At 45.6% G+C, this 27,887-nt stretch overlaps 1 protein-coding gene across 1 annotated transcript; it reads right to left on the minus strand.

Annotated features, from left to right (window-relative positions):
* Positions 1–762: 762 nt before the first annotated feature.
* On the minus strand, positions 763–11,556 carry LFNG (LFNG O-fucosylpeptide 3-beta-N-acetylglucosaminyltransferase). Its single transcript, XM_044303634.1, has 8 exons — positions 11,039–11,556; positions 5,344–5,392; positions 4,230–4,329; positions 3,960–4,113; positions 3,775–3,860; positions 3,495–3,660; positions 3,264–3,349; positions 763–3,077 (listed from the first exon to the last, which is right to left on the minus strand). Exons 1-8 carry the CDS (start codon positions 11,474–11,476, stop codon positions 3,011–3,013), a joined length of 1,146 nt encoding a protein of 381 aa, XP_044159569.1. The 5' UTR covers positions 11,477–11,556; the 3' UTR covers positions 763–3,010.
* Positions 11,557–27,887: the final 16,331 nt, after the last annotated feature.

Genomic DNA, 27,887 nt, shown 5'->3' on the forward strand with positions numbered 1-27,887 from the left:
GAAATTTCTGCACCTATCTATGGGATGTTTCTATTACCGCATTTTGGCTCCATTAAAGGAAACGTGGGCTATAGATGGGTGTGGCACCATTTCTGGAAGAAAGCAGCCATGTTTTTGTAATTCTAGAGAACCCATCCCTTTAAAGCCATTGGTACTGTGAAGACTGTCACTGGGTATAGCTTAAAGGGGTTTTCCAAGAGTTTTTTTTTTTACCGATTACCTATGCTCTGGATAGGTCATAAGTATCTGATCTGTGGCGGTCCGACACCCAGGACCCCTGCTGATGAGCCGTTTATGCAGACACCAGCGCTAGCAGTAGTGCTGTGGCCTTCTTGCAAGGGCTGAGCTGCGCCTAGGCCATATGGGACTGATGAATAGCCACAAAACAATGCTCCTATCCTAGTCATAAACTAGGCGCATTCTCTTGCAACGATAGCTCAGATCTGCCATACATTTCTGGCTTCATTTATGCCAGAAAACTGGCGTACATGAAGATAAATTTGTAGCAACGGCTAGGCACTTCCCCTTTCAGAAAAGTGGCTAGGACAGCAAAAAGTGGCAGATGGGACAATTTTTTTGCAACTTTGTAACACCACTTTTCAGGCGCACAGGAAATTATATCTCCCCCGTTTTGCTCCTTGATATTGAGTAAACTGACAGTCTCCCCCATCTTGTACAAGCCCTCCCCCGGTCACGTGATCATAGATAAGCCGAACACTTATAATGTATGGACATGCAATGAATAGTGAGACAACACAAGCATTTTAAGCAAGAAACTGCTTTATTTAAAAGCACCCAGAATCACCCTGACACCAGGTATAATTCCCCTGAGAACAATTGTTAATTCTCTTTATATTAAAAAAGTCCTAGAATAAACCCCCAGATACTGGGGAAATTAAATTAATAATGGAAGCGCATTTTAAAGATAGAACAGATTTCATTTTGGTAAAACAGAACATTTTCTGATCCACAGAAAAAAAAATATAAATTCAGATACATTAAAAATAAAAAGATTTTATGAGATCCACAGTAAAAATACTGCATCTTTACATTATATACAAGCAATGCCCAGTATGGGCAATAATATTAACTCTCTACCCCACACCCAAAAAAAATAAAAAATACTTGAAGCTGCTGTAAAACTCTGCCACTAAAGAAGCCTCACTGGGTGCTGGAAACTTAAGCGGTGGAGCAAATCTGCAGAGCACAACTGTGCAGTTTGACCATAAACTGCTGCAGGAGGTTTCTGGGTGTTTAATATTGATCTCCTATCCTCAGGATAGGTCATCAACATGAGATCTGCAGGGACCCAAATCCTGGCACCCCAGGCGATCAGCTGTTTCAAGAGGCTGCGGTTCTCTGGTGAAAGCCGCGGCCTCCTCCCAGCTTACCAAAGCACAGCGCTGTCCACAGGATAGCGGCCGTGCTCTGTATTGCAGCTCAGCCCCATTCACTTGAATGGGACTGAGCTGGACCTAAGCCCTGTGACCGGTAAAAGCGATATCACCAGCCTAGGTTATCAATATTAAACACCCGGAGGACTCCTTTAAATGCAGCAGGGTGGACTGATCCTTGAAGGGGGTCCGTGTGCTCTATGAAATGCTGAAAGTGAATTTCCAGATAACATGTTTTGCATAGGGTTCTAATGGGCATGTTGGGTGGAGAAGGGTTAACAAGGCAAAAAAGGAGAGACATTCTACCTCCTATAGGATGGAGTCCTATCGTGCCAAGAAAAATGGGCTGAGGTCTCCTGGATCAAACCCAATTCTACGGGTAATTTTAAGGTGGAATCTTTAGAAATAATTTTTCTATAATTCACCTTTGGATCATGGAGTAAAGGAGCCCATTTGAAATGGCAAATAATTCCAGGTTAACCTTGTAGTCTGGTTCTTTACTGGCAGAGTTTTAGCACCGAAATATACTACAGGCCCATGTGCTTCCCCTGACCATGACAAATGGTCTAGAGAAAAAAAAAAAAAAAAAAGGGGGGGGATGGGAGCAGAAGGTCTCACATCGACCTTAGTCAATGTGAGACCATTTCAATGCAGCAGCTTAAGGTGCTTCAAGAGTCCAGCTCCAATACCTATACACAATAAATCAAAGTGCCTTAAACAAAAAGTAAATACCCGATTCACTGCCACAGCTGCTGCAAATATGATACAGAACACCGGCAGGAACCTGGTAAAAGCTTTCGTCCTAATGAAGGTCATGTTCCCAGTGGTGATCATCTCAGGCATACACACTAAGGAACATCCCCAACTTGTTAAGACCAGAGCCCAAGTACAATGAAATTAAAATATTACTTCCTTTGTCCAAAAGATATACAAGAGAACGGGTTTCTTCATTTGGGCATAAATCCGGAGCCTAAAAAAAAAAAAGTTTAAACATTCTCTTGAGGAACTTGAAACTTCCCCAAAACTGCAAGCAAGTCAAAAATATGAGTAACACCAAGAAGGCCCTCCTGGAATTATTACAAGCTGGTATAAAAAGTACCAAAAAGTTTACATATTTCAGTCACTAGGGAACATTAAGGACATTGGTTCCCCTCAAGAAGATCGGTGCTTTAGGATTTGGTCCACTATAGGGAAAGCCATTTAAAGAAAATATAAACTATAGGTAGCTTACAGGAAGCACATGTTCAGCAGGCAGGTCTTCAGCATACATTCTATAAGAATAGCAGACACTGCAAAGCAATTTTATATAAGTCTACAGGCTTTGACCAAGCCACACGACATACAAGCACCAAGCATGTCAGTCTTCAGGCTCTGTTCCAGAAGTCCGCACACCTCTCAGCCACACGAGGAGGTGCGCTGTGTAGATAAGCAGTCTCTTGCTGCTCAAGCAGAGACAGTAATCGGCCGCACAGCAGCCTATGAAATCAAAACTGTGCGTTCCAAGCACAGCACCGGAGATCGGCGACGTTCACAGCAAGGGTAACACGTACAGGTCCCACATAGCCCTTTGGATACCAGGGAAACTTGGGACGAGGTTGAAGAAGATTTGTAGTCTTCTAATAGGCAATAGTCTTGGGGCACCAATGAGTGTCTGGATACAACAGACAATGAATGGATCTGAATCTGGAAAGAAAGAAGAGATGTTTAGACTTTAGATGACAGCAGGTTTTATCTACATGTTACAAATATTGTGGGTTCATCCAGGATGGTGGGTGCATTAAAAAAAAAAAAAGTTGAGTAGTCAACTTAACATCTTTGGTCCATAAAAGAACCATAAAAATGTTAGCTGTAACACTAAATTCTCCTTACCTTGAAGGATCCTCCTCAACCGAAAAAGCCCCCTTCATCAGGATAGAGTTTCTCTTGTTTTCAAACATTCCATAACTTAATGTCACCTGGGGGAAAAAATGCTGGTTACAACCAAAATTCTTCCAGTTTGACTACATGGGACAGAATCTGTATCACATCTACCAAGTACAGAACTATAGTAAGGGTTTGAAAGCTCAGTAATTCTCATCCCCAACAGATTTTGTTGCTTACCTGATTGTGGATTTCACTTTGAGGAACTTGGTGCAGGTTCTCCAAATGAGAATGAAAAAGGTTGCTTCTAATTAATTTCACCCCCAGCACAGACTCGATGATGTAGCCAATGGTGCAGTCATCAGGAAGCCTGATCTTCTCTGCCGTGTTCATAAAGTGTCCACCACTATTACAAAGCAGGAACCACTTATTACAAAAACTTCCATGCCAATCCTCAGTCTAAGTAGAAAAACTTCAGGGCCCTAAGCATGTCATGGTATTTCAATATACTGATCCTTACCTTGCCCATGGACTCATTTTCAATGCCAGCCCACGGCTGATGCAAAAGCCAGCTCCACCAGTGGCAAACCAGAAGTTAACTGGACGCTGAGAAGATGGTATATCATTAGTATAGTGGTCCAGGTTAAGTTTAGAAGAATATTGTCCAAGTTATCCTAGGCTACAAAAAACTTCCAGGTTACTTACCATCTTGCTTTCACTGATTCGCTCGGTTGCTTGGATGGGTCGATCTAAACTTGGCTTTCCAATATAGACATCATTGGTATGAGAGTAGCGAGACAGCAATTTTATCAAGGTCTTTACATTAACGTAGTTGTCATCGTCCACGTGGCAGAACCACCTAAGAGAAGTAGAAGCAGAAATTAGCTATAAGAACATACCAGCACCAGGAGATTGTCTACAAGTCCTCTCATAAACCATTTCTGTAATTTTTTTGAGGGACTTTCGGACACTTACTTTTTGTTGGACTCTATGAACTTGTCATACTCCACGGCCATCTTGCAGGACAAGGCTTGACGACTGTGAGCTGCCGAGCAGTTTGTGCTGATGACGTTTCCTTTAAGAGAATGGTAAAAAAATATATGGTTAGAATGGAAGAAGCTTGCAAAGAATTATGGGTCATGGTCACTGCAAGCATGGTTTAATACAGCTGCTGGGGGGGCGAGGGGATAAGGTTACAGTAGAGAAAAACATCACACGCTGGGGGGTTGGAGGTAGCAGATGGAATACGACATTGTCACTTCGCAGAAAATAGGGGGGGTTGGGTAAGCTCAAGCGAAAGGGGGGGTGTGTGTGTGAAAGGGTTAATTACAAGTCAGGCCTCCTCAAGCAATTTTTTTTTCCAAGGAACGCTGTCCTATTGAGCATGGACTTTCCCAGATCAGGCCACCTGTTACTGGCTGTGTGCTTCTCAATAGAAGCTGTATCAGTAGTCTGAATGGAAATAATTTACATGCGGATAATAAAGGCCGTGACCCAGACTCAATGGGGATAAGAAAAAACACACAGGCCGTAGTGGTACAAAACCCACCCCTCTGCTGGTGTTCCAGCCCCCCCCCCCCCCACTATCCATACCGGTTAATACTATAGATTACACCTCAGCAGTCTAGTTAAGAATGTCTTAACCTTAAAAAAAAAGGGGGGTAAAATGCAGTCTAAGGAGGACGACCAATTGGAAGGATTAGCCCCAACAAAGCCAACAGGCACTTAACCACCTCGCCTTATTCCTATATCGACTTGTTAACTCAATTCAATGTTATATTGGTTTAGACGCAAAGTTTTTATTTTGTAATAAGCCATAAAATTACTAAAATTTACTAACTTTGCCTCAACTTTACAATTTTGATTCTGCTTTAACTTTTTGTTTCAGCTCTTTACCATTTTTTAAAATTTTTGCTTCCACTTTTTACTATTTTTTCCCCATTTTGCGTCGCCTTTCAATATTTTTTTTCTACTTTTGCCTGAACTGTTTACCATTTTTTCTCTTTTTTAAATTTTGCGTCAAATTGTTTTCCCTTCTGAAACATTCCCAAAATCTCAATACAATAAGTAAGCGGCAACCCAATCTCACCTGTCTTTCGCTGCAGCTCTTCGTCTTCCCCGTCCGTGAAAATGTAAGTCTGGAAGATACAATACCAACAAAAGGGAACATTAGATTCTGGATGCACCTGGGAGTCTTATTCAAATAGGGTGCAGAAAAGCAGATGGTTGAGAGGACAGAGCATGTAATTTGGGACTACCCCCGTGCAGATCCACAAGCAGTTTCTATTGTGTGGGGAGGCTTTGAAAAGAGACAGCTGTGATGGTTAAATAAAATTCGAGGATAAAAGCCCCGAGGCTGGTAAATGACAATGGAAGATTTAACTCCCGCACTTTGTTATATGGGCTAATTTACGGAACCAATACACAGGCGCTATGATCGTACGATGCATGCAATAACCTATGTAACCAGTACAAAGTATTTTCCCTCCTTGCATCCACCACGTCTCCACAGGACGCTATCTACAGTAAGAGCAGCTGTTTCTGCGGCACGAGACTTGGCATGGCTTGATCGAGCAGAGGGCGCTGCCAGCCTTAACACCTGCCTGCCACTTTGCTTTCAAATTCTTATTTTTGCTGTTTTCACGCCCCCTCAGCAGTTCCAATGTAACTCAATAGCTCTGTAAAGCATCAGGCTTATGGCGCTGCAAGGCTGCCGGCTACCTTCCTTACCCCGCCCGCCGCCCTCCCACCGGCTCTACCTTCTCCACCTGCCCGGCCGCACTCTCTTATTGACACAGCCAAGGCTAAGCAGATGTTGGCCTGTCTCTGTGGTTAGGTTTTCATTGTGCGCTTGTATTATTGTGGGCAGGAAGATATTCACAACAGGAGAAAACACAAGTCCCATCAATCAGCTTCAGAGAAAGCGAAGGGAAGGGGAACGTGGTGCCAGCTGCTACTTGTTTTAGGTAAAAAGATTTTTTTTTTTAAGTAGGCAACAAAAGCGAGAAAACAGGGCAACAAAGGACAAAGAAGTAGGAGGGGCGTGCCCCTGGAAACCGGCAGAAGTGGTAGCTTCGCTGTCAACAGTCCTTTACGCTGGCAGTGGGTATTCTTTATGTCAGGGGGGAAAAGTTGGAAGCCTGTTTTCTAACAAAAGAGGCTAAATGTCGGCGGCTAGCCTTAGACATTGAGGGAATATTTAAGCTGAGACATGTCCCTCCTTATTAGCATACAGCTGGCCTGGTTAAGCTTGGGGTATTGAAGGGAGTAGAAAAGAAAATGATTGATGTGGAGACCTATTCTTCCTCCTCTGGTACCCGAGGAGGGTGGATGAATAAAGAGGGGGGGGGGGGGGGAGGGAGAGAGTGGGGCTAGGATTATTTATGGAGGTAAATTTAACACAAGAAAGGCAGAAATTGGTTAAAGTGGCTATTGTGCCAACTAGCAGTCTACACCCCCTGCCACTCTATCTCCTTAACTTCTGTAGGCCACATTTCCCAAAGGGTCAACATCATGAAAGGACGCTGTCCCCCGGTAGAGCAAGTAGGAATGTATGGCATTTACTTTATTGTAGTTCTGAGGAGCCTTCATACTATAAATAGATAAAAAGACAGTTTATTGCCAGGTCCCGCTAAGAACAATCTGATCCCGTGTCCATCACCCTTCCCCTCCTTCTCTGCTGGGGCCTGAAGAGACAATGGGATGATTCCTGGCTAGAAAAAGAGTCTGCTTTCTTCATGGATGGACAGGAAAGGAACAGCATTAACCCCCTTTTATTGGAAGGAAACTCCGGAAGCTTGTAGACTGCTTGCCTGCTCCTTGGAAGGAAGGGACGGCCTGTTTAAAGCCCTAAGTGTCACCTCTCGGGAGATATCTGTGATCTGCAGAATTGCTGCCTCACACCCCTTTCCTGCCAGGCCCATGACTTAAGGAGCCCAGCCAGGAAATCCAAGTAAACCCAAACAATTAACCTCTATCTCCTCGAAGGCAGGAACTTGGGCATTCCCAAAAGTCACGCTCAACAGTATACAAATCTATCCTCGTACAGTAACATGGTCAGTAGAAACTTAGAACTTTTTGGATCTTTAGGTCTGGTTCAACAGAATCTTTCTGGAAGGAGGGAGGTTAAACGACCTAAGGCAAAGTACAGAGTTCGGCAAGTGTTGATTGTGGTTTATAAAAAGCCTCTGGAGTTTTACAACTTCAGTAACATGTAGGTGACAGTGAATGTCAAGCTGGCAGGAGAGCAAAGTGACAAGGCGTGGGGAGAGGAGGCCGACAGAGGAGCTTCATTACTGCTAAACTCACATTATTTTATTATTTTATAAAAATTTGCAAAAAGGTCCATCATTTCATAACAGTTTCACTTCAGTGACTCACTGTCATCTCCGATGCTTCTGAAATTCTAAATGCAACTTCTGTTTTTTTTTGCCATTGACTTTCAAATTGAAGATTTATTTTTGTCTTCGGCACTTCTTGAATCTTCAGTTTCGGACACCAAATGTTCAGGGTTAGGGTGGAGGAAACATCATTGTTCTAAAAATCAGCAGTTTAAATAATGACAGGATGCCAACTCCTCTCGTTACAATAGAGACCACCGCTGTAGGTGTAGACAATGAAAGACCCCCCTCCTCTTTGCCCCCCTAGAGGTCTGCTTCTGCTACTTTCGTGAACAATGGGCAGCTCCTTTGGTAAATTTCACTGGTGTGTTGGGGAGTAAGGGTGGGGGGGAAGATAGTCTGATTTGGTAACTGCTATGTATGCAACTAAGGAGGGACGCACAACTTACAGGTAGTGGTGCAATCTCTGATCTTGGACATGAATTTTCTTTTAAATTTGAATTTCCCGCTGAGGTGCCAAGAGACAGGTTTGACAGGATGATACCTGCTCAGCTGACAGGAGGAGGAACGTGACTGTCTGCAATACACCTGATTCAGCAGGTGAACCCAAAACAATACCTCTCCACCCCCAAAACAGGACAAGCCAGTTAGCCCCTAGCAATTAAAGAAAACACAAAAATTACCTCCCCACCCTTGTTTTGTATATTTTTGGATTCAAAGTAAGGTGGGGAAACAACAGGTTCTGCCATCTCATGTACTGGTTGGCCCCCAAGAACTTGCTCCAGGAGCTCATAACCAGTTCTTTCCAGTTAGATCTGATTACATTGGACCATAAACTCAGGTATGTTTATACCTCAAACACCAATGAATTCTTACAGCCCCGGTCTTGTTGATATATAAACAGAGCAGCATGTCTAGAAGCATGGCACGTCCTTCCTGAGCCGTTACACCTGAGGACAGAGAATGGCAGGGCAGCCTTGGCCTGGTCACTGCCACCGATGCAGACACAAGTCTTGTCATTGCCACAAGGCCTGTCCAGGGAGAACCTAGGTGTCTGATGTGTACACACCAACCAAGCCATATACTGCTAAGGGCGCACGTTCTACAATGTTCTAGCATGTAGTCTCAATGTGGAGCTGGATGACATCAGCAGGCAATTAACCCTTAAATTATTCCCTCCTGTCACTCTAGGATATCAAATACTCCAAGAACTATCTAGTTTACCAATTCTAAGTCCAGTCTATGGTATCTATACATCCAATAGTCCCTAAGGGGCAACCACTGTCCTAAAAAGCTCACTATACCTACTCAGATACCACTATTGATATCAAAGCTTAATAGGCGCCAGAGGGCAGCGCTCTAGCAGCAAGCCACCAATGTAATGCTACCCCGTAGTGATATAAGAACTATGGATAAAAAGAGCTGGTGTGTCAGAGGAGGCCCATATTTTAATAATGAGGAACTCAAGATGGTTTTGGTTTTCAATGACTGACACACAATAGCGCTAGGTAAGTAACAGTAGAGAAGACACCAGATACCTGATCTACTGTGTTCCTCAAAGACGCCTAGTCCTCCAAGGACAAAAAAAAACTAAAAAACATTGCAAGTGATGGAACTGTCAGGGTTAAAACTCCAATGAGGCAAGATCAGCAAAGCTCTACTTTGAATAAGGCATGAGTGCCAATAATTGAGGTGAAGCGCGTGTGCGACTACTCTGTTTTGGGTTAAACACTGCATGTTTACTACCCAGGGGCATAATCAGGAGTGAGCAGACTGGAAATTCCACTTGCACCCTAAAGACCTGGCATAAAAACAGTAATTTAGTAAGAGCTGTTGACAAAACAGAATATCACTGCTGACTAAATCTAAAAAAATAAAATTAAGTTAAGTCTCATCGTTTGAAAAGGAACCGTTCAAAGGTATTTGCATAAAATCTTCCAAGGCTCTGAGTTGTGCTCTTAAAGGGACAGCGCTGAGGCTTAGCATTGTAGAGTATTACCCATGAACCTTTTTTGAGGCCTTCACTGAACATACATTCAGTGGGTAGAACAGGATTATCTCACACGTCCGAGTAGCTGTCAAGCCATATCTTAATAAATCCAACGCCAATTTCTCTTGGTATAAAAAGCCTATTCTAAAAAGCCTACTTCGGTTACATTTCCCTCAAACGGCTGTCCTTCAAGGACTGTCAAACCTGTCAAAGGGGATCCCACAACGCTACCTCCATCCTTACTATTTTACTAGCTACCCCCCCCCCCCCCCCTTGTCTTTGGGGCTTCACTGGCCCACATCTCTAGGCAACCTGACCTGGACACCGCAGCGATAGCTTGGACTTAAGTGTTCCCATGATAAAAGCCTCATGGAAGAGGCAGCAAAAGTCTTTCTCCTTGCTTGGAGAAAAGGGGCATTGTTGTCAAACGCAGAGGGACAGCGTGAGAGAACAGACTCCGTCCCTGGGAACTCAAAACTGCCTGCAAAACCGAACAAAACAATGGGAAACCAAAGAAGACATTCATTCTAAGGGATGTCATTCTATAAGACTCCTGAAATTTATCCTCTCCCCCCTGATCTTCAATGGAGACTTGGATTCCCATTCAGAAGTGGCTTTTTTGTTTTCTTAAGGAAAAATGTTACCATGAAAACTCAGAAGGATAAGAATTTATACACCAGGTAAAAGAAGCGGTCAAGACTCTCAAAAGCTATGACGAGTTCTTCGGGAAGCTTTGTAGTCTATTCTAGAGCATGGCACCTCTACTCAACATCTCAAGTGTTGGTGAAGGTTCTTCTCAATGGGTCCAAGTAAGGGTAGGTTCACACAGAACTTTGAGGTAGATTTTCCTGCAGGTTTTTTGGCCAAAGCCAGAAGTGGTTATGAAAGAAAGATATCAAGGAAAGACATTTACATCTACTTCTTGATGGATTCACTTCTGGCTTTGGCTGCAAATCCTGAAGGTAAATCTGCCTCAAAACCTGCTTCAAAAACTCCATGTGAACTTACCTTCCCTATACAGACATAGGACAGCCCTTGTAGAAGTATTTGCCACACATCATGAATTTATGTCATGAAGTCCACCATGCAAGGTGCAACCTAAGGGTTGCAAGATACATTTTTTGTGGAACCCCAATTTTGCTCATTTACCATTTGACTTAAAAAAAACAAAAAAACACCAAGACAGAAAGAGGACTTAGCTTCAGGTAGGAAACAGGGATGCAAAGAACTGGTAGATATCCAGGTCCCCTATAAGTGCTCAATAACCATCCTTCAACCACAAGACCATCACAAGCTGTCACCTTCTCATTGCATCTCAATGTAGGAGATAATATTGCAAGAGACCAGGATAATTACAAGACCCTCAGGTGACACAAGGGGCTTAGTGGTCACCTCAGGGCCACCAGGATGAAGAAGGACGTGTTAAATGTTGCAAAAAGCCTCAAAGTTCTCACCTGCTCCTTGTTCCTGGAAATCCAAGTGTCCATGAGAAGGTCCATCCTGGGGCGGTGGAACTTCTTGGTGGTCTTCACTGCTATGAACACATCATTGGCGGTGATGTCCTCCACTGGGGGCTTGCCGGTGCCTTCTGTGGATGGAGTGGCCACCTGCTCCACGTCTCTCCTCACCCGGGTCAGCTTGTTGATGTAAGCCGAGAAGGTCTGTGCCCCCTTGGCAGAAGCTGCAGAGACTTCTTGCCCCTCCACAGCCTTGGCAGGAGCAGGCTCTGCTTCCACCACCAGATGGTTCTGCGGAGAAGCCTCCTTCACTTCTGCTGGCACCTCCATCACCACCACCTGCCTGGTCTGCTGGTCCACCATGAGCACCAGCAGGCAGGTGACAGTAGCCCCGACCAGGGACAGCAAGAACTTCTTCCCGCAGCTCTTCAGCATTCTGTATGGTCCCGTATAGGTGACTGCAGCCCGTACTATAGATCCGCCGTGTGCAGCACACACCTCCCTCCTCAAGCTCTATTCACACACTGGCTTTACAATGCCGCCGACCGGGGGGTTTAAAATCTCCTAGCGCACGGTCCACGCCCATCTAGGAGTGGCTCACGCCTAGCCCCACCCTTCCCTTGTCAGGACGCTTTCAAGGGCGTTGCATTGGGGGCGTGGTTACCCGTAGTCACACGAAGAGCGGCCCGCCCAGCAGCGTCTAGAATAGCTAGTGTGCTTGGCGCGTGGTTAGCGACAGGAGGAGGAGACGTGCTGCGACAGTGCTGCGACATTTAGCGGCAAATTCACTTTTTTTTTCCTTTGGGATCGGAACATTTCTTTGTGACAGATTGCGCCCAATTCAATATATTCATAGTATGTGTGTTGGCGTCCCAGCATATCCTCCTTAGCTGACATTTTTCACACTCCTACAGACTTTCAGAGGCTGCTCCGTTCCTTTCCATGCACACGATGCGTTTTTTTCTGCGTCACTTTTGAATACAGCCAGTGTTACACAAGCGTTTTATGCACCTGATCCTTATGATGCTGTGAGTTCGGATCAGTCAGGAGGCTCCTGGTGTAATATGCCTATGTGAAGCCAGTCTTGTAAGCTCTTTGGCAAACTGATATAGAAAAGCTCTGCAGAGTGTGGCAGGTAGGGGGCGCTCAGAAGGCACCGAAGCCCTTGCCCGGACTGTCTGGGATACCTATAGATCATTAGGCCAGCAACCTTCGCTGTGAAACTACAACTCCCAGCATGCGCAGTTGCTCGTCTGTTCTTGTAACTCTCATCAAAGTGAAAGGAGGATTCTGGGAGTTGTAGTTTAAGAACGGCAGAAGTAGTCACACGTCTACGTATCTCACTATCCTATATAAGTGGAGTCCCCCTTTAAGGGCACAGACTCACATGGCCTTAGTCTTCCACCAGCGTGGACAGGGTTAATCCTGGTATTGAATATTACATCGTCTCGCCCCCTCCTTGCGCCACAGCCCGCTGCGGGTGTATAAATAGACGTGTCGCCAGCCGCTAGGACGCACTTGGGTTCCCGACACCTCGCCATGTGCCGCCCCCAGCAGCTCAGAGATAGGCACCGGGGCTGAGTGTCAGCTGAAGTGTGTCGTTTGTGAAAGTTTGTGCCCCCCCCCCCCTTGCAATCTCACAGGGACTAATCACGAGTAGACGCCTGCGCGTGAAATGCTTAGTGCCTTCTAACAAGCGAGCTCCACGCATTTCGGATGAGCCGTATGCGGGATTCATTCACACTACAGGGCTGGTCATTTGCAATCAATGACACCGAATAATCCCTTTACCCGGTCCCCATTGTCCTGAATACACACGAGGGGCTCGGCGTCCTAGCAGAATGATCTAATCACCTCGTAAATCCATTTGTGGCTTGTGAAACTACAAGTCTCAGCATGCCCTGACTGGTTGCAAGGCACTGCCATGTAGACAGCGATTAGGCTCCCCCTAGTGGACAGCTTAGGCTACTTTCACACTCGCGTTTGGTGCGGATCCGTAATGGATCTGCACAGACGGATCCGTTCAGATAATACAAACATCTGCACCCGTTCAGAACGGATCCGTCTTGAACACCATTGAAAGTGAATGGGGGACGGATCCGTTTTCTATTGTGTCAGAAAATGGATCCGTCCCCATTGACGTTTGGCTCAGTTTCGTCAGACGGACACTAAAGCGGAATGGAGACTGAACGGAGGCAAACTGATGCCTTCTGAGCGGATCCTTATCCATTCAGAATGCATTAGCGCAAAACTGATCCGTTTTGGACCGCTTGTGAGAGCCCTGAACGGATCCCACAAACGGAAAGCCAAAACGCCTGTGTGAAAGTAGCCTTAGGCTAGGTCTACACAACGACATTTGTCGCGCAACATTTTGTTGCACTAATGTCACGCGACAATTTTTATAATGGCAGTCTATGGTGTCGCACTGCAACATGCAACATGCTGCGACTGCGACGCAACAGTCGCAGAAAAAAATCCATCTCCAATGGATTTTCTGCGACTGTTGCGTCGCAGTCGCAGCATGTTGCAGTGCGACACCATAGACTGCCATTATAAAAATTGTCGCGTGACATTAGTGCAACAAAATGTTGCGCGAAAAATGTCGTCGTGTAGACCTAGCCTTAGACACACGATGTCCTCTGCTCCCTGCGGCTCCTTGTCTGCATCGTGCACAGGTTTCATACCTGTTGCCTGGTTATAGATTGCACTGTTAGCGGATCCTCCTGATACATTTCTACAGTCTGTGGATCCAGTGCACTTACACCGTAAAATACTAGTACGCCGCACGTATACGCACGCAGAATAAGGGACTGAGTCCTAAATGCTGATCTGCGCAGTCCCGATTTAGTGCTTCAGAGCTAGGATTCAGGTTCGTCAAGTTAGGTTTTCAGACATACGAGAAGTTTCTCGGATCCCCATGGTGGGAATAGTCTTATTGACATGTATGGATCCGTTCTGCCAGGTTCTGCTCCTGCAAGTGCCCGGGAGGCGGAGCTTCACTGGGAAGTGCACTCTGCATGGAGCTGCTTCACAGCCCCTCCCCTCTGCTCTGAGTGACAGCTGTCGTGATCTCCTGATTGGATGCTACAGAGCAGAGGGGAGGGGCTGTGCAGCAGTTCAATGCAGAAAGCACTTCACAATGAAGCTCCACCTCCCAGGCACTTGCAGGAGCAGAACCTGGCAGAATAAAACTTTATATTCAGACTACTCCTGATGATAAATTCTCCACAAAACTCATGTTTGTTCCCAGCCCTGACCTAGGGCTGTCAGCAGTTTAGCAGGGTCAAAACTACTGACAGACTCCATCTCACTCTGTCTAGGCAGTGCTCTGTGTCAGACAAACTTAGCTCAGACCACTATATAGATTGAGAAATTAAAGGGGTTTTCCAAAACTTTTATACTGATGACCTATTCTCTGGATAGGTCACCAGTATCTGATCGGTGAGGGTCCAACACCCGGGACAGCTGTTTGAGAAGGCACGTTGCTCTTAGTAGCGTTGCGGCCTTCTCGATGCTTACCCTAGGCCAGTGACATCACATTCATCAGTCACATAAGGCCTCCTGCACACGACCATTTTTTTTCCCCGTTTACTGGCCGTTGTTTTGCGTTCCCTATACGGTCCGTATACGGAACCATTCATTTCAATGGTTCCGCAAAAAAAACAGAATGTACTCCGTATGCATTCCGTTTCCGTATTTCAGTTTTTCCGTTCCGTTTAAAGATAGAACATGTCCTATTATTGCCTGCAAATCACGTTCCGTGGCTCCATTCAAGTCAATGGATCCGCAAAAAAACGGAAAACATACGGAAATGCATCCGTATGTCTTCCGTTTCCGTTCCGTTTTTTGCGGAACCATCTATTGAAAATGTTATGCCCAGCCCAATTTTATCTATGTAATTACTGTATACTGTCTATGCATTACGGAAAAACGGAATGGAAAAACGGAAACACAAAACGGAACAACGGATCCGTGAAAAACGGACCGCAAAACACTGCAAAAGCCATACGGTTGTGTGCAGGAGGCCTAACCTAGGAGCATTCACTTCTATGGGGCTGAGCTGCAATACCAATCATGGCCACTATACTATGTATGGCGCTGTGCTTTGTGAGCTGCGAAAAGGCCACGGTGCTACTGGGAGCACTGGTACCTTCTCAAACAGCTGATTGCCGGGGGTCCTGGGTGTCAGACCCCACTGATCACATACTGATGACCTATCCAGGGCTGATCTTTCAGACACGGGTTTTATAATAATTACCGTCATTCTCCCGCTTCCCCTTCTTGCATGAAATGCAGCAGCAGATCCTCGGATCACAGCAGATGAAGCAGTTCTTCCATTTGGGTATTTATCTTGGATCACGCTGAAGGTTGACGTTACGCCATGCCTTGCAGACGTGTCCACCACCGGAGGGGTCACCGCTGTGGCCGCGCTGTTTTTCTTGACTTCCCACAGCGCCTTCTGCCTCCTGACAGATGCACAGGTCAGCGGCGAGGCAAGTTCAAGCCCGACGGAAAGCCTCGGAGCACCGGCGACAATGGACGGCTTGTACGCAAGAACTAGGGCCTAGGACAATGCTCCTAACTCAGGCTACGACATTGATGGAGCCCCACGTCCCCCAGGGGGTTATAGGCTGCGATATGGGATGTGCAGCTGTATGCTAACTGATAGCTCATCCCGAATATTTTGGGATGCAAGAAAACAAACATGCCTTCTTTTTATTTGGCTTCCTCTATTCTTGTCATTTCTATTTTTTCATTATATTGTCCATATGTCCTAGCAGATGACTCCCTGCCTCCGCTTAGAGACATCTGGGAATCACTGGGCGTCCGGGGCCAAACAATGACGCCTCATACACAGCGTTGGGGGTTGTTTCTGCAGACCCAAGCTTTGCCCAAGCGTTAAAGCCATGAGGTCAAGGTCCTCTTGGAGGTAAGATGTTGAAATCAACATCTCACCTCCATGAGGTTCTCGACCTCGTGTTCATTGTGATGAACGGAGAAGGGGGAGATTTATCTAAACTGGTGTAAAGGAAAACTGGCTTACTGGCCTCTAGCAACCAATCAGATTCCACCTTTCATTTTTCAAAGGAGTTCTGAAAAATGAAAGGTGGAATCTGATTGGTTGCTATGGGCAACTAAGTCAGGTTTTTTTTTCACCAGTTTTGATCAATCCATTTAGCCCATTATGGTGACTGAAGCATGAGTCACCACAGTTTAATGCCGATGATTCTTTGTACAGGTCATAATAAATGAGAAAGCCGATCGGAGGACTAGCCTTCAAGAGAAAATACAAGAAGTCCATCTGCTCTGACTTATTAATACTGATATACCATGACCCGGATGAATGAGAACCTTCGCAGGCATAGGGGTAGATTTATAAAAACTGGTGTAAAGGAAAAATGGCTTAGTTGCCCCTAGCAACCAATCGGATTCCACCTTTCATTTTTCACAACTCCTTTGGTAAATGAAAGGTGGAATCTGATTGGTTGCTAGGGGCATCTATGCAATTTTTCATTTACATAAGTCTGACATATCGCCACCATTAGGCCTCATGCACACGACAGTGTTTTTTCACTGTCAGTGATTTGGCTTCAGTGGTCCGTGTCCGATTTTGCTTCAGTTGTGTTTCCTTGTGTCTTCCTTTTTTTTTGTCTGACAGGGGAAAAAAAAGGAAGGTTAATGAAAAGTGTAATTTTATTGCACCAAGGTCTTGCAGAAAAAAATGGACGCGGACACGGATGACATACCAGTTGTGCACCAGTTTTTTTTGACGGACCCATTGACTTTGACTTGACCCATTTTCCACTGACAAGAATAGGACAGGTTATATTTTTTTGACGGACTGGAATCACGGACGCGGAGAAAAAACTGAGGACTATCAGTTTTTTTTCACAGCTCCATAGAAATGAATGGGACCTCCGCTAAACTGTGAAAAATGACGGAACGGACGCGGATGCACACAACGGCCGTGTGCATGAGGCCTAAAGCTGTATGCCACTTTTCTGGTGTACAAAAGTCAAACAGGGAGATTTATCAAAATGGTGTAAAGGAAAACTGGCTTATAGTTGCCCCTAGCAACCAATCAGATTTCACCTTTCATTTTCCAAAGGAGCGTTGAAAAATGAAAGGTGGAATTTGATTGGTTGCTATGGGCAACTAAGACAGGTTTCCTTTACACAACGGCCATTTGTGCAAAAATTTGAGGCTTTTTGAGATTTTCAGCTATTCACCGGAAACGGAAAAAAAAAAAACGGTGGCTACCGCCGCAAAGAGGCCAGAAGAGCACTTGGTATAATGGGAGCCCATGGGTCATTTAATGTATGTGCCGAAATGTACACTGCAAACGCTTTAGGTTGCATTCACACGATCGTATGTATTTTGAGGTCCGCAAAAGGCGGGTCTGCAAAAAAAAATACATGTGATGCCTGTGTTGCATCCGTTTTTTTTGTAGACCCATTTTAACACTGCCTAATGGACAAGAATAGGACATGTTTTATCCTTTTTGCAGGACTGCGTAAAGGACATACAATTTTTTTTAGACCCCATTGAAATGAATGGGTCTCCATCCAATACGCAAAAAATGCCGATTGGATGTGGAGCAAAAATACGGTTGTGTGAATGAGGCCTAACTATGATTTCCTCATATGCGTTGAAGGTTCCTAGTTTTTTGGGGGCTGTGGAAAGGGTTAATTGATGCATTTCCCACTTTGATGCTGTGGAGACAGAGAAGAATGTCAGATTCTTAAAGAAACAAGCTCTCCTTTCATTGTCCTTCTCACAGCTGAATGGAGTCCCGAGCACCAGAACTATGGGGAATGACGGGTGACTAAAGATGCCTTGGCAAGGATCTGTGAGTTTAGACCCCGGGACCCTTCAGAGGAGGATTATGATCGGTCATTGTTGTGGAAAAGCATGGACTTCGATGACACAAGCGTCCGACTCCACCATTGAGCAAAGTATAAAGGCAGGGACAATGGGATCGCCCCCTATCTTCCTGGTCTCGTCTGTTAGCTTTTCAGCTTGACTTGGTGAGAAAAGACGTGGGGAGCAAAAAGAGAAGCGGGTCGATAGGACCCCAAAGATTTATGACCGCTTGACCAGTTAGACCAGTGCTGACTTCTTCTCACAAATACCTATCACTCGGGCTGTTTAACAGGAGTGTTAATAGAAAGTAGATAAGAACAAAGAAGATAAAGGCTGGAGGCTCCTATTGATAAATCAGAAGGGGATTCTCATACTACAGGTCTGTGGGACAAGCTCAGTTGGGGCCCATGACACTCTAGGTCCCAGTAACATACACAAGCATGCTGGTTGCGTCTGTGCATGTACTATCCATATATTGTGCCCCTTTTTTGTCCATCCTTAGCCCCCACTCTAAATGGTGCCCTAGGCAGTAGCCTAATCTGCCTACCCCTTGTCTATGCTCTGCTTTGGACCATCATATCATATGCCATACTTACCAACATTCTTGTTGGAAAATTTCGGACATTTAAAGGGGTTTTCCGAGATTTTAATACAGATGACCTATCCTCAGGATAGGTCAGCAGTATCTGATCTGGAAGGGTCCGACATCCCGGACCCCCGCCGATCACAGGCACTCACAGGAGCACCAGAAAACACTGGTGCTCCTGTGAGTGCCGTGGCCTTCTCACTTCTTTCACTAGGCCAGTGACGACACGTTCATCAGTCACGTGATCTAGGAGCAGCTCAGCCCCATAGAAGTGAATGGGGCTGAGCACGATACAAAACACAACCGCTAAACAATGTACGGGGCTGTGTTTGGTATTCTATCGTTTTCAATGGGAATCTGTGGCACGGTTCACTGCCTGTTGAATTTACCCTGAAAGGACTTGAAGTCCACATTGCAAAAATGAAAGCATTGATATGCCAATTTTTGAGGCAGTTTTTCATGTGCCATTCAACGGGCAAATCTGTGCAGAAATCAGACCATGAGGTCCCGTTACCCCTGCCCTATATGGTGGCACTGCAGCCACTAAATGGCGACCAAACCAGAAGATGGAGAAACTGCTTCCCACATAGGCCTCTTCCTTCTCCAAGTCCTCTCAACTATTCAACAGAGCCTAAAGAGGTGGACAGTGGACACACTGCCTTGACCCCTTTCGAAAGAGTCAGAGGGGCAGGGCTTCTTTTTTGTGGGCAGGGACAGACTGGGAACTTAAAGTGGCCCTGGAAAAAAAACAACTAAAAGTGTTTCCAATGTTGTAGGTGGCCCAAACTGACAGAAGGTGGGGCAACACAAGTAGATTGGGCCATCAATAGCTGCCATGTTCTGTTCTCCTCCAATGTTCTCTAATCTATGGAGCATGGGCTTAAGTGAGATGAGATGTAGTCCAGAACACCAAGCCAGTCCTACCTTCAGCATACTGCCTGGACTTCCCCTAGTAATGACCCCTATAATATGCACCCAGCCAGCGGCAGTAAGTAAGGCTCGGGTGGCCGTATGGCGCATCGGCCCACTGGGAAAGTTCTCTGTAGGGTCTATGGCCAGTCCACCTTGAGGGCCCTGATTAGCACGTTGTTGGCACCAGTTTTGGGTGCAGTTAGATAAATATTTCAGCTTTGATAAGACACTGTTGAGACGCCATAATCGATCCTGCTTATAAGTGACTCCTACAGATATAGGAGCTACCAGCTTCGTGATAGGGAGCGATCTCCTCTTGTTTCTGGAGTAAAATGATCCCTCAGTAATAAAAAAAGTGAATAACAGGAAAGGGGGAAATTAATGTTTTGAGGAACTCTCGTAATCCTGGATGTGATTTTCTCTTCTTCCACCTCTCCTTTGTGACATGAGAATATGGAGCTGTTCCACGGCCAGCAAAACTACATCACATCCTGAAGTGATTCACAATGAAACAGCTGCGAGGGTCTCGGCAGTATAAGCGAGTCCCTGTGTAGGCCGCGTCTGGCCTGCATTACCGGCGATTACATCTGCAGCCAAGTCTCCATCACTCTGTACTTTCCAGGGGATGCTCTGTAATAGGAATTCTTCCTTATCATCCTCTCCTGTGAGTTTTCCTCTAAACATGTCAGGGGCTGCAGCCAAAACGAGAAGAAAACGCGGCCAAAATCTAATGAAACGAGGGCTGCGTCAGAGGAAAAACGTGTGTCTTCTCATCTTTACTTTTTACTCTTCAGAGCTTATCCATCAACCTTAATAGTAATGATGTGGATCAGGTCCTAAAGCCACCGACTTCACAGGAATAGCTGGAATTCTCGGTTATGATTGGAGTCTGGTCTGTGGCCATTTTATGACATTTGGGAATTGCAATTCAATTTGAGCAATTTTCCTATATTTCGGGATATCACAATTGATTGACTAGTTTTGGGACCATATTGAGGGTGGTACGTGCACATGGCAGTGTAGTTTATGCAAATTTTCTCCACGGATCCGCCCCCATTGACTTCCATTGTAACTCTGGACGGATCCGTTTGCCTCCGCACGGCCAGGCGGACACCCGAACGCTGCAAGCATCGTTCGGGTGTCCGCCTGCTGAGCGGAGCGGAGGACAAACGGTGCCAGACTGATGCATTCTGAGCGGATCCGCATCCACTCAGAATGCATTAGGGCTGGACGGATCCGTTCGGGGCCGCTTGTGAGAGCCTTCAAACGGAACTCACAAGCGGAGCGCCGAACGCTAGTGTGAAAGTAGCCTAACCTGAATGCGGATGAGCTGCAATACCAGACACGGCCCATGGACAAGCGAGGCTCTGTTTCTGGAAGTAGGAAAAAAGTTTACCCTATTTTCTAATCCTGAATAATCCCTTTGAAATGCTCCATTTTGTCCACAATTATTCTACTTGTAAATTAATGTCGAATTGTAAAGGAGATTCGGCTGCGGGGCTGTAATGATAAGTCCTCGATGTGAGACCCCCAGGCCAACCCCCCGATGTGAGACCTCCAGCCAAAAAAAACAAGGCCCCTTATTAATCAAAATGTAACAATGACAAAGATACGGGGGCTTTTAAACAAATCCTTCCTTTGCCTTCGCTCCTTGGCCTGTCTCTGATTAACAAATCAGTTTAAGACGTCGGAGCGTAATCTCTGAGCGTCGTGGAATTTCTCAGAGAAGCACAGAGAACAATGGGGGCCGAACCGCGTTGTGGAAGAGAAAAGACTGGAGGCTGGTGCGAAGACCCCCATAATCCACCATATCTAAGGCTTTTGTGTCGGCCAGTGTTTTATAGGAATCGGAATAGTGTACGAGCCGTGCGGGGAGGGGAAGGGACGCGGATCTCGCCAGGTCCGATTCTGTATATTCTGGGGTTACATAGTGAATGTGTCTGACACAGTCAGTATTTGGTCAGTGTTTGATCAGTGAATTCCATCAGTGATTGTGATTCCAAAACCAGGTGCGGGTCAAAAACACAGAACAGGTACGAAATACCTTTTCGTAGCAGGGCATTCACACGGACATAATCGTTTTGCAGTTCGCAAAATGCGAATGCAGTCTATTTGCTGGCTCTTTTGAAAAACTGCCTATTCCTGTCCTCAAAACAGGAATAAGACATATTCGCACGTCGCAGTACGGACCCATTGACTTCAATGGGTTTGCGATCTGCAAAAGGCAGCAAAAGATAGGATAAGTCCTAACGTTTGCGGTGTGGAGGCACGAGCCCAGAAGGACTTCCTTGTTTTTCTGTGGGCTTCTGGGTCTGTGCCTCCACAACGCAAAAGTTAGGAGATGTCCTGTCTTTTGCCACATCTTATGGATCGTGGACCCTTAGAAGTCAATGGATCTGCACCGTGATACAAAGTGCACACGTCAGGTGCTCACGGTTTGCGGTCTGTAACACGAGCATGGTGGCACCACGGTGGTGTGAATGTACTCTAACTAGGATGAGACTCATTTATCCTGTTCCCATGCTAGCAAGATATCCTGCCATGTAAATGTGCAGCACAGTCCAGTCTCAGCATAATCTATTGTGACGTCCTTCTGTTTGGGAGGAAACCTCGCGTCTGCGTCCAAGTGTAGAACGGCCGGCACAAGGACTGGACACTGACACATTGGGCCAACTCACGTGTCCAATTTTAAGCTCAAAATCATGACATGAACTACTTTGGTCCAATTCTTGCCCATTCAAGTCATTGGGTCTGCAAAAAAAACAAAAACAAACAGCACACGGATGCCATCCATGCACGGTCTGCCTAAAAGAATCCGTTTGTGAATGGAAAATGGACCACGCTCATCTGAATAAGCCCCTTAAGTTACGGAACGGAATTGCTGAGAGAAATTTCAAGAGCAATTTCTGCAGAATCCCTAGAAAACCTGCAGCAGCAAATACCTAACAAATCATACGGCTCTGGAAAAGCTGGTGAGATCCTTCAGTTCCCCAGTCACCAAGTGACGTTTATGGCTAATCATTGGTTTCTGCAAAACATGGACTGGAAGTTTACCAGTGAGGACTGAAGTGCGTCAGAGGCAGCAGGGGACCAAAGGAGCCAAAACCTAATGAAGAGTAGTGGCTAAGTTTGCTTATCTCAGCAGGTTTGGCGAGGTGGGTTGGGTCTGTCAGAAAGGCCAGTGAGCCCCAGGTCCTCTGCACAGACAAAAAGTTAAAGGTGTTTTCCGAGATCCTGATATTGATGACCTATCTTCAGGATGGGTCATCAATATCCGATTGTTCCGGGTACTCCAACTCAGCTCCTATTCACTAGAAACGGGATCTGAGCAGGACCACTATGCTTCAAATGGAGCTGTGCTAGTTCTTGCGCTGGAGGTTGCAGGGAACCGCTGATCATGGGGGGTGAGTAATGTCAGTCCTCCACTGATTAGATATTGATGAACTATCTTGAGAATAGGTCATCAATATCTGGAGACCGGAAAACCCCTTTACATGATAACATTTGATCTGCCTCTTGCCACCACTAGAGGGAGCTTATGAGTCTTTTCATATATTGAACTCAATAACCAAACAATAGTAAGCTCCTAAGCTCCCTCTAGTAACAGTTACAGCCAGGCAGGATTTTATCATTGAATGGTTATACAAGGAACGGCATGGTGTAGAAAGATACATCTCAATAAAAATGACTTGTGTCTGCAATTTTATCAATCAATACGTTTTTATTGAGGTATTTCCTTAAGAACAAGCATAAGTGGTCCTCACACGCAGGTGAGATAACTTGCACGTAAGCATAGGGTACAACAAGACTCCCAGACACGGGAATCGACACAAATGAACAGCACAGACGGTATAGCCGTCCATTAAATAATACAAAAAGTAACAATAACAGTTCCTCAGGTGTACCAGTGGGGGGGGGAGGGGGGAGCAGAACATATGATCCGCTATGAGCTCAGATGAGGTGATGGGGAGGGAACATGAATGGTGAAGTCCTCCATACCCGCCAGGTTTTCTCGTATTTCACCATGTTACAGTTGGTATTCAAAGATGCAGAGGCCATTATTTGCTCAAATAGGCAAGTTTTGTTAACCCTTTGTATTACATCCTCTATCTTAGGAGGGAGATCAGACTTCCATCTAGAAGTGATAGCTAATTTGGCAGAGAGGAAGATGTGGCAGGCCAAACCTCTATATGCAATGGGCACTTCCGTAATCCCAATCAGTAGTAATGCCAAGGAGGGGGAGGGAGGGCCCAAGGAGTACCTCGGGTCAGTGATGCTGGAAGTTAGGGAGAAGACCTCTTTCCAAAATGACTGGATCACCGGACAGGTCCACAATACGTGATATAACGTACCCTTATTACCACAGTTCCGCCAGCACAGGGGAGAGACAGACGGATATATCAAATGTAGCCTATCAGGGGTAAAATACCACCTCAAGGAGGTCTTAATAAAAGACTCATATTGAGTCACACAGGAGATATTGCTAAAAACATATTTAAAAGCAGATTGCCATTGTGCAGGCGTGAACTTTGTCGCCAGGTCTCGTTCCCAGGAAATGAGAGGTGCAGTCATCGTAAAGGTGTCTTTACCACTAAGCTGGGAGTACAAAGGGCGAAGAGTTTTGTGTTTCGGGTTAGGTATAGACCATAACTCCAGAACTCGCGTATTGGCCATTGACAAAGAAGGGTTATTTGTTAGAAAATGTCTAATTCTGAGAAATTTTATAGAACTCTACATTGGGAACTTGGAAGGTACTATGAAGGCTTTCAAAAGAAGAGAGTCCAGCCGTCTGAAACAACTGCGAGGTCTCAGTTATGCCGTATTTAATCCAGGAATTTACCCCTAGATCTGGGATAAGATAATCGAATACCCCTAGTGGAAAAGGGCTTGAGACGGGACTGGACCCTTTGGATGAGAGGGCGTGGTAGCGTATCCAGCTGTCTACCGCGTTGGAAGCAAGAAAGGACAGATCGGGTTTTTTGAAGGAGTCATTTAAGGAAGCTATCAACAAAGCCTTCAAGTCTCCTCTAGGGGCTTCCGTGGAGTCAATATGCACCCACTGTTTAGACAAGTCTGACTTCCACCAGCTCTCCAGTTGGGCAATTTGTGTCGCTAAGTAGTAGTCATGTATATTAGGAAGGCTAATACCACCTAGTTGTTTCCTAATCTGTAGGATTCTAGATGCTATTCTAGGTTTCCTGTTATGCCAGAGGAACCTATGAAGCAGTTTGTTACATTGAGAAAAATAGGATAAAGGAAGTTTTATGGGGAGGACTCTAAATAAATAGAGAAATTTAGGCAAAGCAAACATTTGAAAGGTGGCTAGCCTGCCTAGCCAGGAAATTTCAAATTTATCATAATGATCAAGGTCTTTCTTGAGATTAGTTAAGAGGGGAGGGTAGTTGGCAGAAAATAAGCTCTGAGTTGAGGAGGTAAGGTGAATGCCTAAATATTGTATGTGGGTCGGTTGCCAATCCAGGTCGTATTTCCCTTTCAGAAACTCTACTGTTCGGGGGTCTAAGTTCAGGGGTAGGGCCTGGGATTTAGTGGTATTTAGCTTATAATAGGAGAGTTGGCCGAAATATGAGATCATTTCTAAGGCTGATGGTAGAGAAGAGGCAGGGTCGGTAAGCATGAGTATCACGTCATCTGCATAAAGACTCAACGTATGATTGCGATCCGCGATCTTGACGCCCGACACTCCCTTTTCTAATCGTAAGGCCTGGGCAAGGGGTTCTATAGATATGAACATGAGAGGGGAAAAGGGGCACCCTTGCCTGGTTCCATTGGTGATATTAAAAGGACTGGAGAGGGACCCATTAACCCACACTCTAGCTGAGGGATCCTTATACAAAGCTTGGATCGATGAGAGTATAGGACCAGCTATGCCCATTTTGTCCAGTACTGCAAAAGAGAAGGACCAGCAAATGCGGTCAAACGCTTTTTCAGCGTCTAGCGTTACAAACAGAGCAGGGGTCTTTTTCTTCTGTACATGAGTGAGGATGTTTAGGACTCTCCTAGAGTTCTCCTGAATTTGGCGGCCTTTGACGAATCCGACCTGATCAGAATGGACCAGTAGAGGGATAAGAGGGGCAAATCTAGACGACAGGATTCTGGCAAATACTTTAATATCAGTGTTTAGGAGGGATATGGGGCGAAAGTTTTTAGGGTCATCAGTTGGTTTGTTTGGTTTGGGAATGGTCACTATTAATGCTTCCAACATTTCTTTAGGGAAGGAACCTGTGTCTCTGGCTGACTGAAAGGATTGTAGCATGTATTTAGAGAGTTGGTTGAAGAACACCTTATAATAGGAGTTAGATAAGCCATCTGGGCCTGGGGCTTTATGAGAAGGCAGCTTCTTAACAATGGTTTGGAGTTCCTCAACAGTCAAGGGGGCATTAAGGGTATCTAACTGGGCAGGGGTCAGTTTTGCAAGGCCCAATTTATCCAGAAACTCCTCAATAAGTTCCGCTCGTGGAGGCGCGGCCAGACTACGGGGAGATAAGTTATAAAGGGAGGCATAGAAGTCTCCAAAAGCGTTAGCTATTCCCGTCGGGGATGCTATTTTCTTCCCAGAGGAGGGATCTAAGAGATAAGGGATCTTGGACTTAGCAGCTCTCTGTTTTAGTCGATTGGCCAATAGACGTCCTGCTTTGTTGTCCTGGGAATAGAAGGTAGCCTGGACCCTTTTTAAACGTATCTCATGTCTGTAAAGAAGAAGATCTAAGCGATTTTAGAGTTTCTGAGTGAGTGGAGGAGACAGAGGATTTGTTGAGTGCCTCTACGGATGCAATCTCCCTTAACAACATATCTATCTTCTCCCTGCGTTCTCTCTGTAGTCTGCTACCAATCTTAATAAAAACGCCTCTAATGAATGCCTTATGGGCACACCACAAGGTGGAAGGGTTAGAGACAGAGCCGTCGTTTAAGTTAAAAAACTCAGCCAACGCAGAGTCCAGCTCTTTGGAGAATACCGGGTGGTTGATTACGTGGGTATTATTCCACCAGGGAGAATAGGGTTTGGATATGTGGGATTCTATGAGCGTTATAGTGACCGGGGCGTGGTCTGACCATGTGATCGAGCGGATGGATGATGAGATCACATTAGCGATCACCGATCTTCCTGTCAAAAACAAGTCTATTCTAGAATATGACTGGCCAGCTGCTGAGAAAAAGGAGTAATCCCTTTCGGATCCATGCTGGAGTCTCCAGACGTCATACAGATCCTCTTGTAGAAAGAGGGACCCTATGGCTCTAGGGGTATCTCTGGAGATAGTCGTGGAGTCAACTTCTGGGTCTAAAACAGAGTTAGTCACCCCCCCAGATCACATGGCCAGACCTTAACCGCCGGACTTTAGAAGCTAGGCGGCGGAGGAAGGAAACTTGGTGCCTATTAGGTGCATAAACAAAAACCAATGTGTAATCTACATTATTGATAGAGCATACTAGGATAATGAACCTACCGTTAGGGTCCAGAACTGAGGACTTCAATGAGAAGGCCACCGAGTTACTTATGACAACCATAACCCCTCTCTGTTTTTTAATATAATGCGAGTGATAAATATGCGTGAATTTAGGATGGTGAATTCTGTGACCATCAGATTTCAATAGGTGGGTTTCAGTGGCACAGAAGATGTCACATTTCAGATCTCTTATTTCCTTCCACAACATAGATCTTTTGAAAGGGCTGTTTAACCCTTTAACATTTAAAGCAGCAATCTTGAGAACCATGATGAGGGAGGAAAAGAGAGATTATCCCAGATAAACATACTTGTGAGTAGAACAAATAGGAATGGCCTCTGTATACAGGAGATCAGTTCTGGACCCAACAGCATTCCGACCACTGGCACCTGAGGAGGGTACAAGGAGGAAACATTAAGATAACAATGACTTGGGGTAGGGAGAGGAAACAAGAAAAGGGATAAGACAAAAGTTCTGAACAAACACCTGATGATCATCAGGCAATATGGTGAGGGCTTGAGGGCGGTTTATAACCGGATCAGCCGGACCGAGCCCAAACATTGGAGAAATATCTCTGTTAAGAGCTGGAAGGTTAATACTCAGCGGTGAGACCTGCGCCTGGAAGTTGCGGTCTGCCAGTCCGTTGTTATAGGTTTAGGACCTCTTGATTGAAGATCGGGACGTTCCGGCATAGGAATGTTCCATTCCGCTAAGATTTTCCGTCCCAGGTCCAGAGAGTGTACCGCGTGCAGAGTACCTTGATGCTGGATCAGGACCTTAGTAGGAAAGCCCCAACGGTAGGGTATATTATGATCCCGTAGAGCAGCAGTGAAGGGGGCCAGGGCTCTTCTCTGCTGAAGAGTAGGCGCTGATAAATCGGCGAAGATTTTAACTCCTTCATACGGGGCTGGTAGCGATCCTTTTTTCCTCGCAGCATTCATCAGGAGCTCCTTAACCTGGAAGAAGTGGACCCGAGCCAGGGTGTCCCTAGGAACAGAATCTGGCAGGTGTTTCGGTCGGGCC

Source organism: Bufo gargarizans, chromosome 8, assembly GCF_014858855.1.
Source record: "Bufo gargarizans isolate SCDJY-AF-19 chromosome 8, ASM1485885v1, whole genome shotgun sequence".
Classification (NCBI taxonomy): Eukaryota; Metazoa; Chordata; class Amphibia; order Anura; family Bufonidae; genus Bufo; species Bufo gargarizans.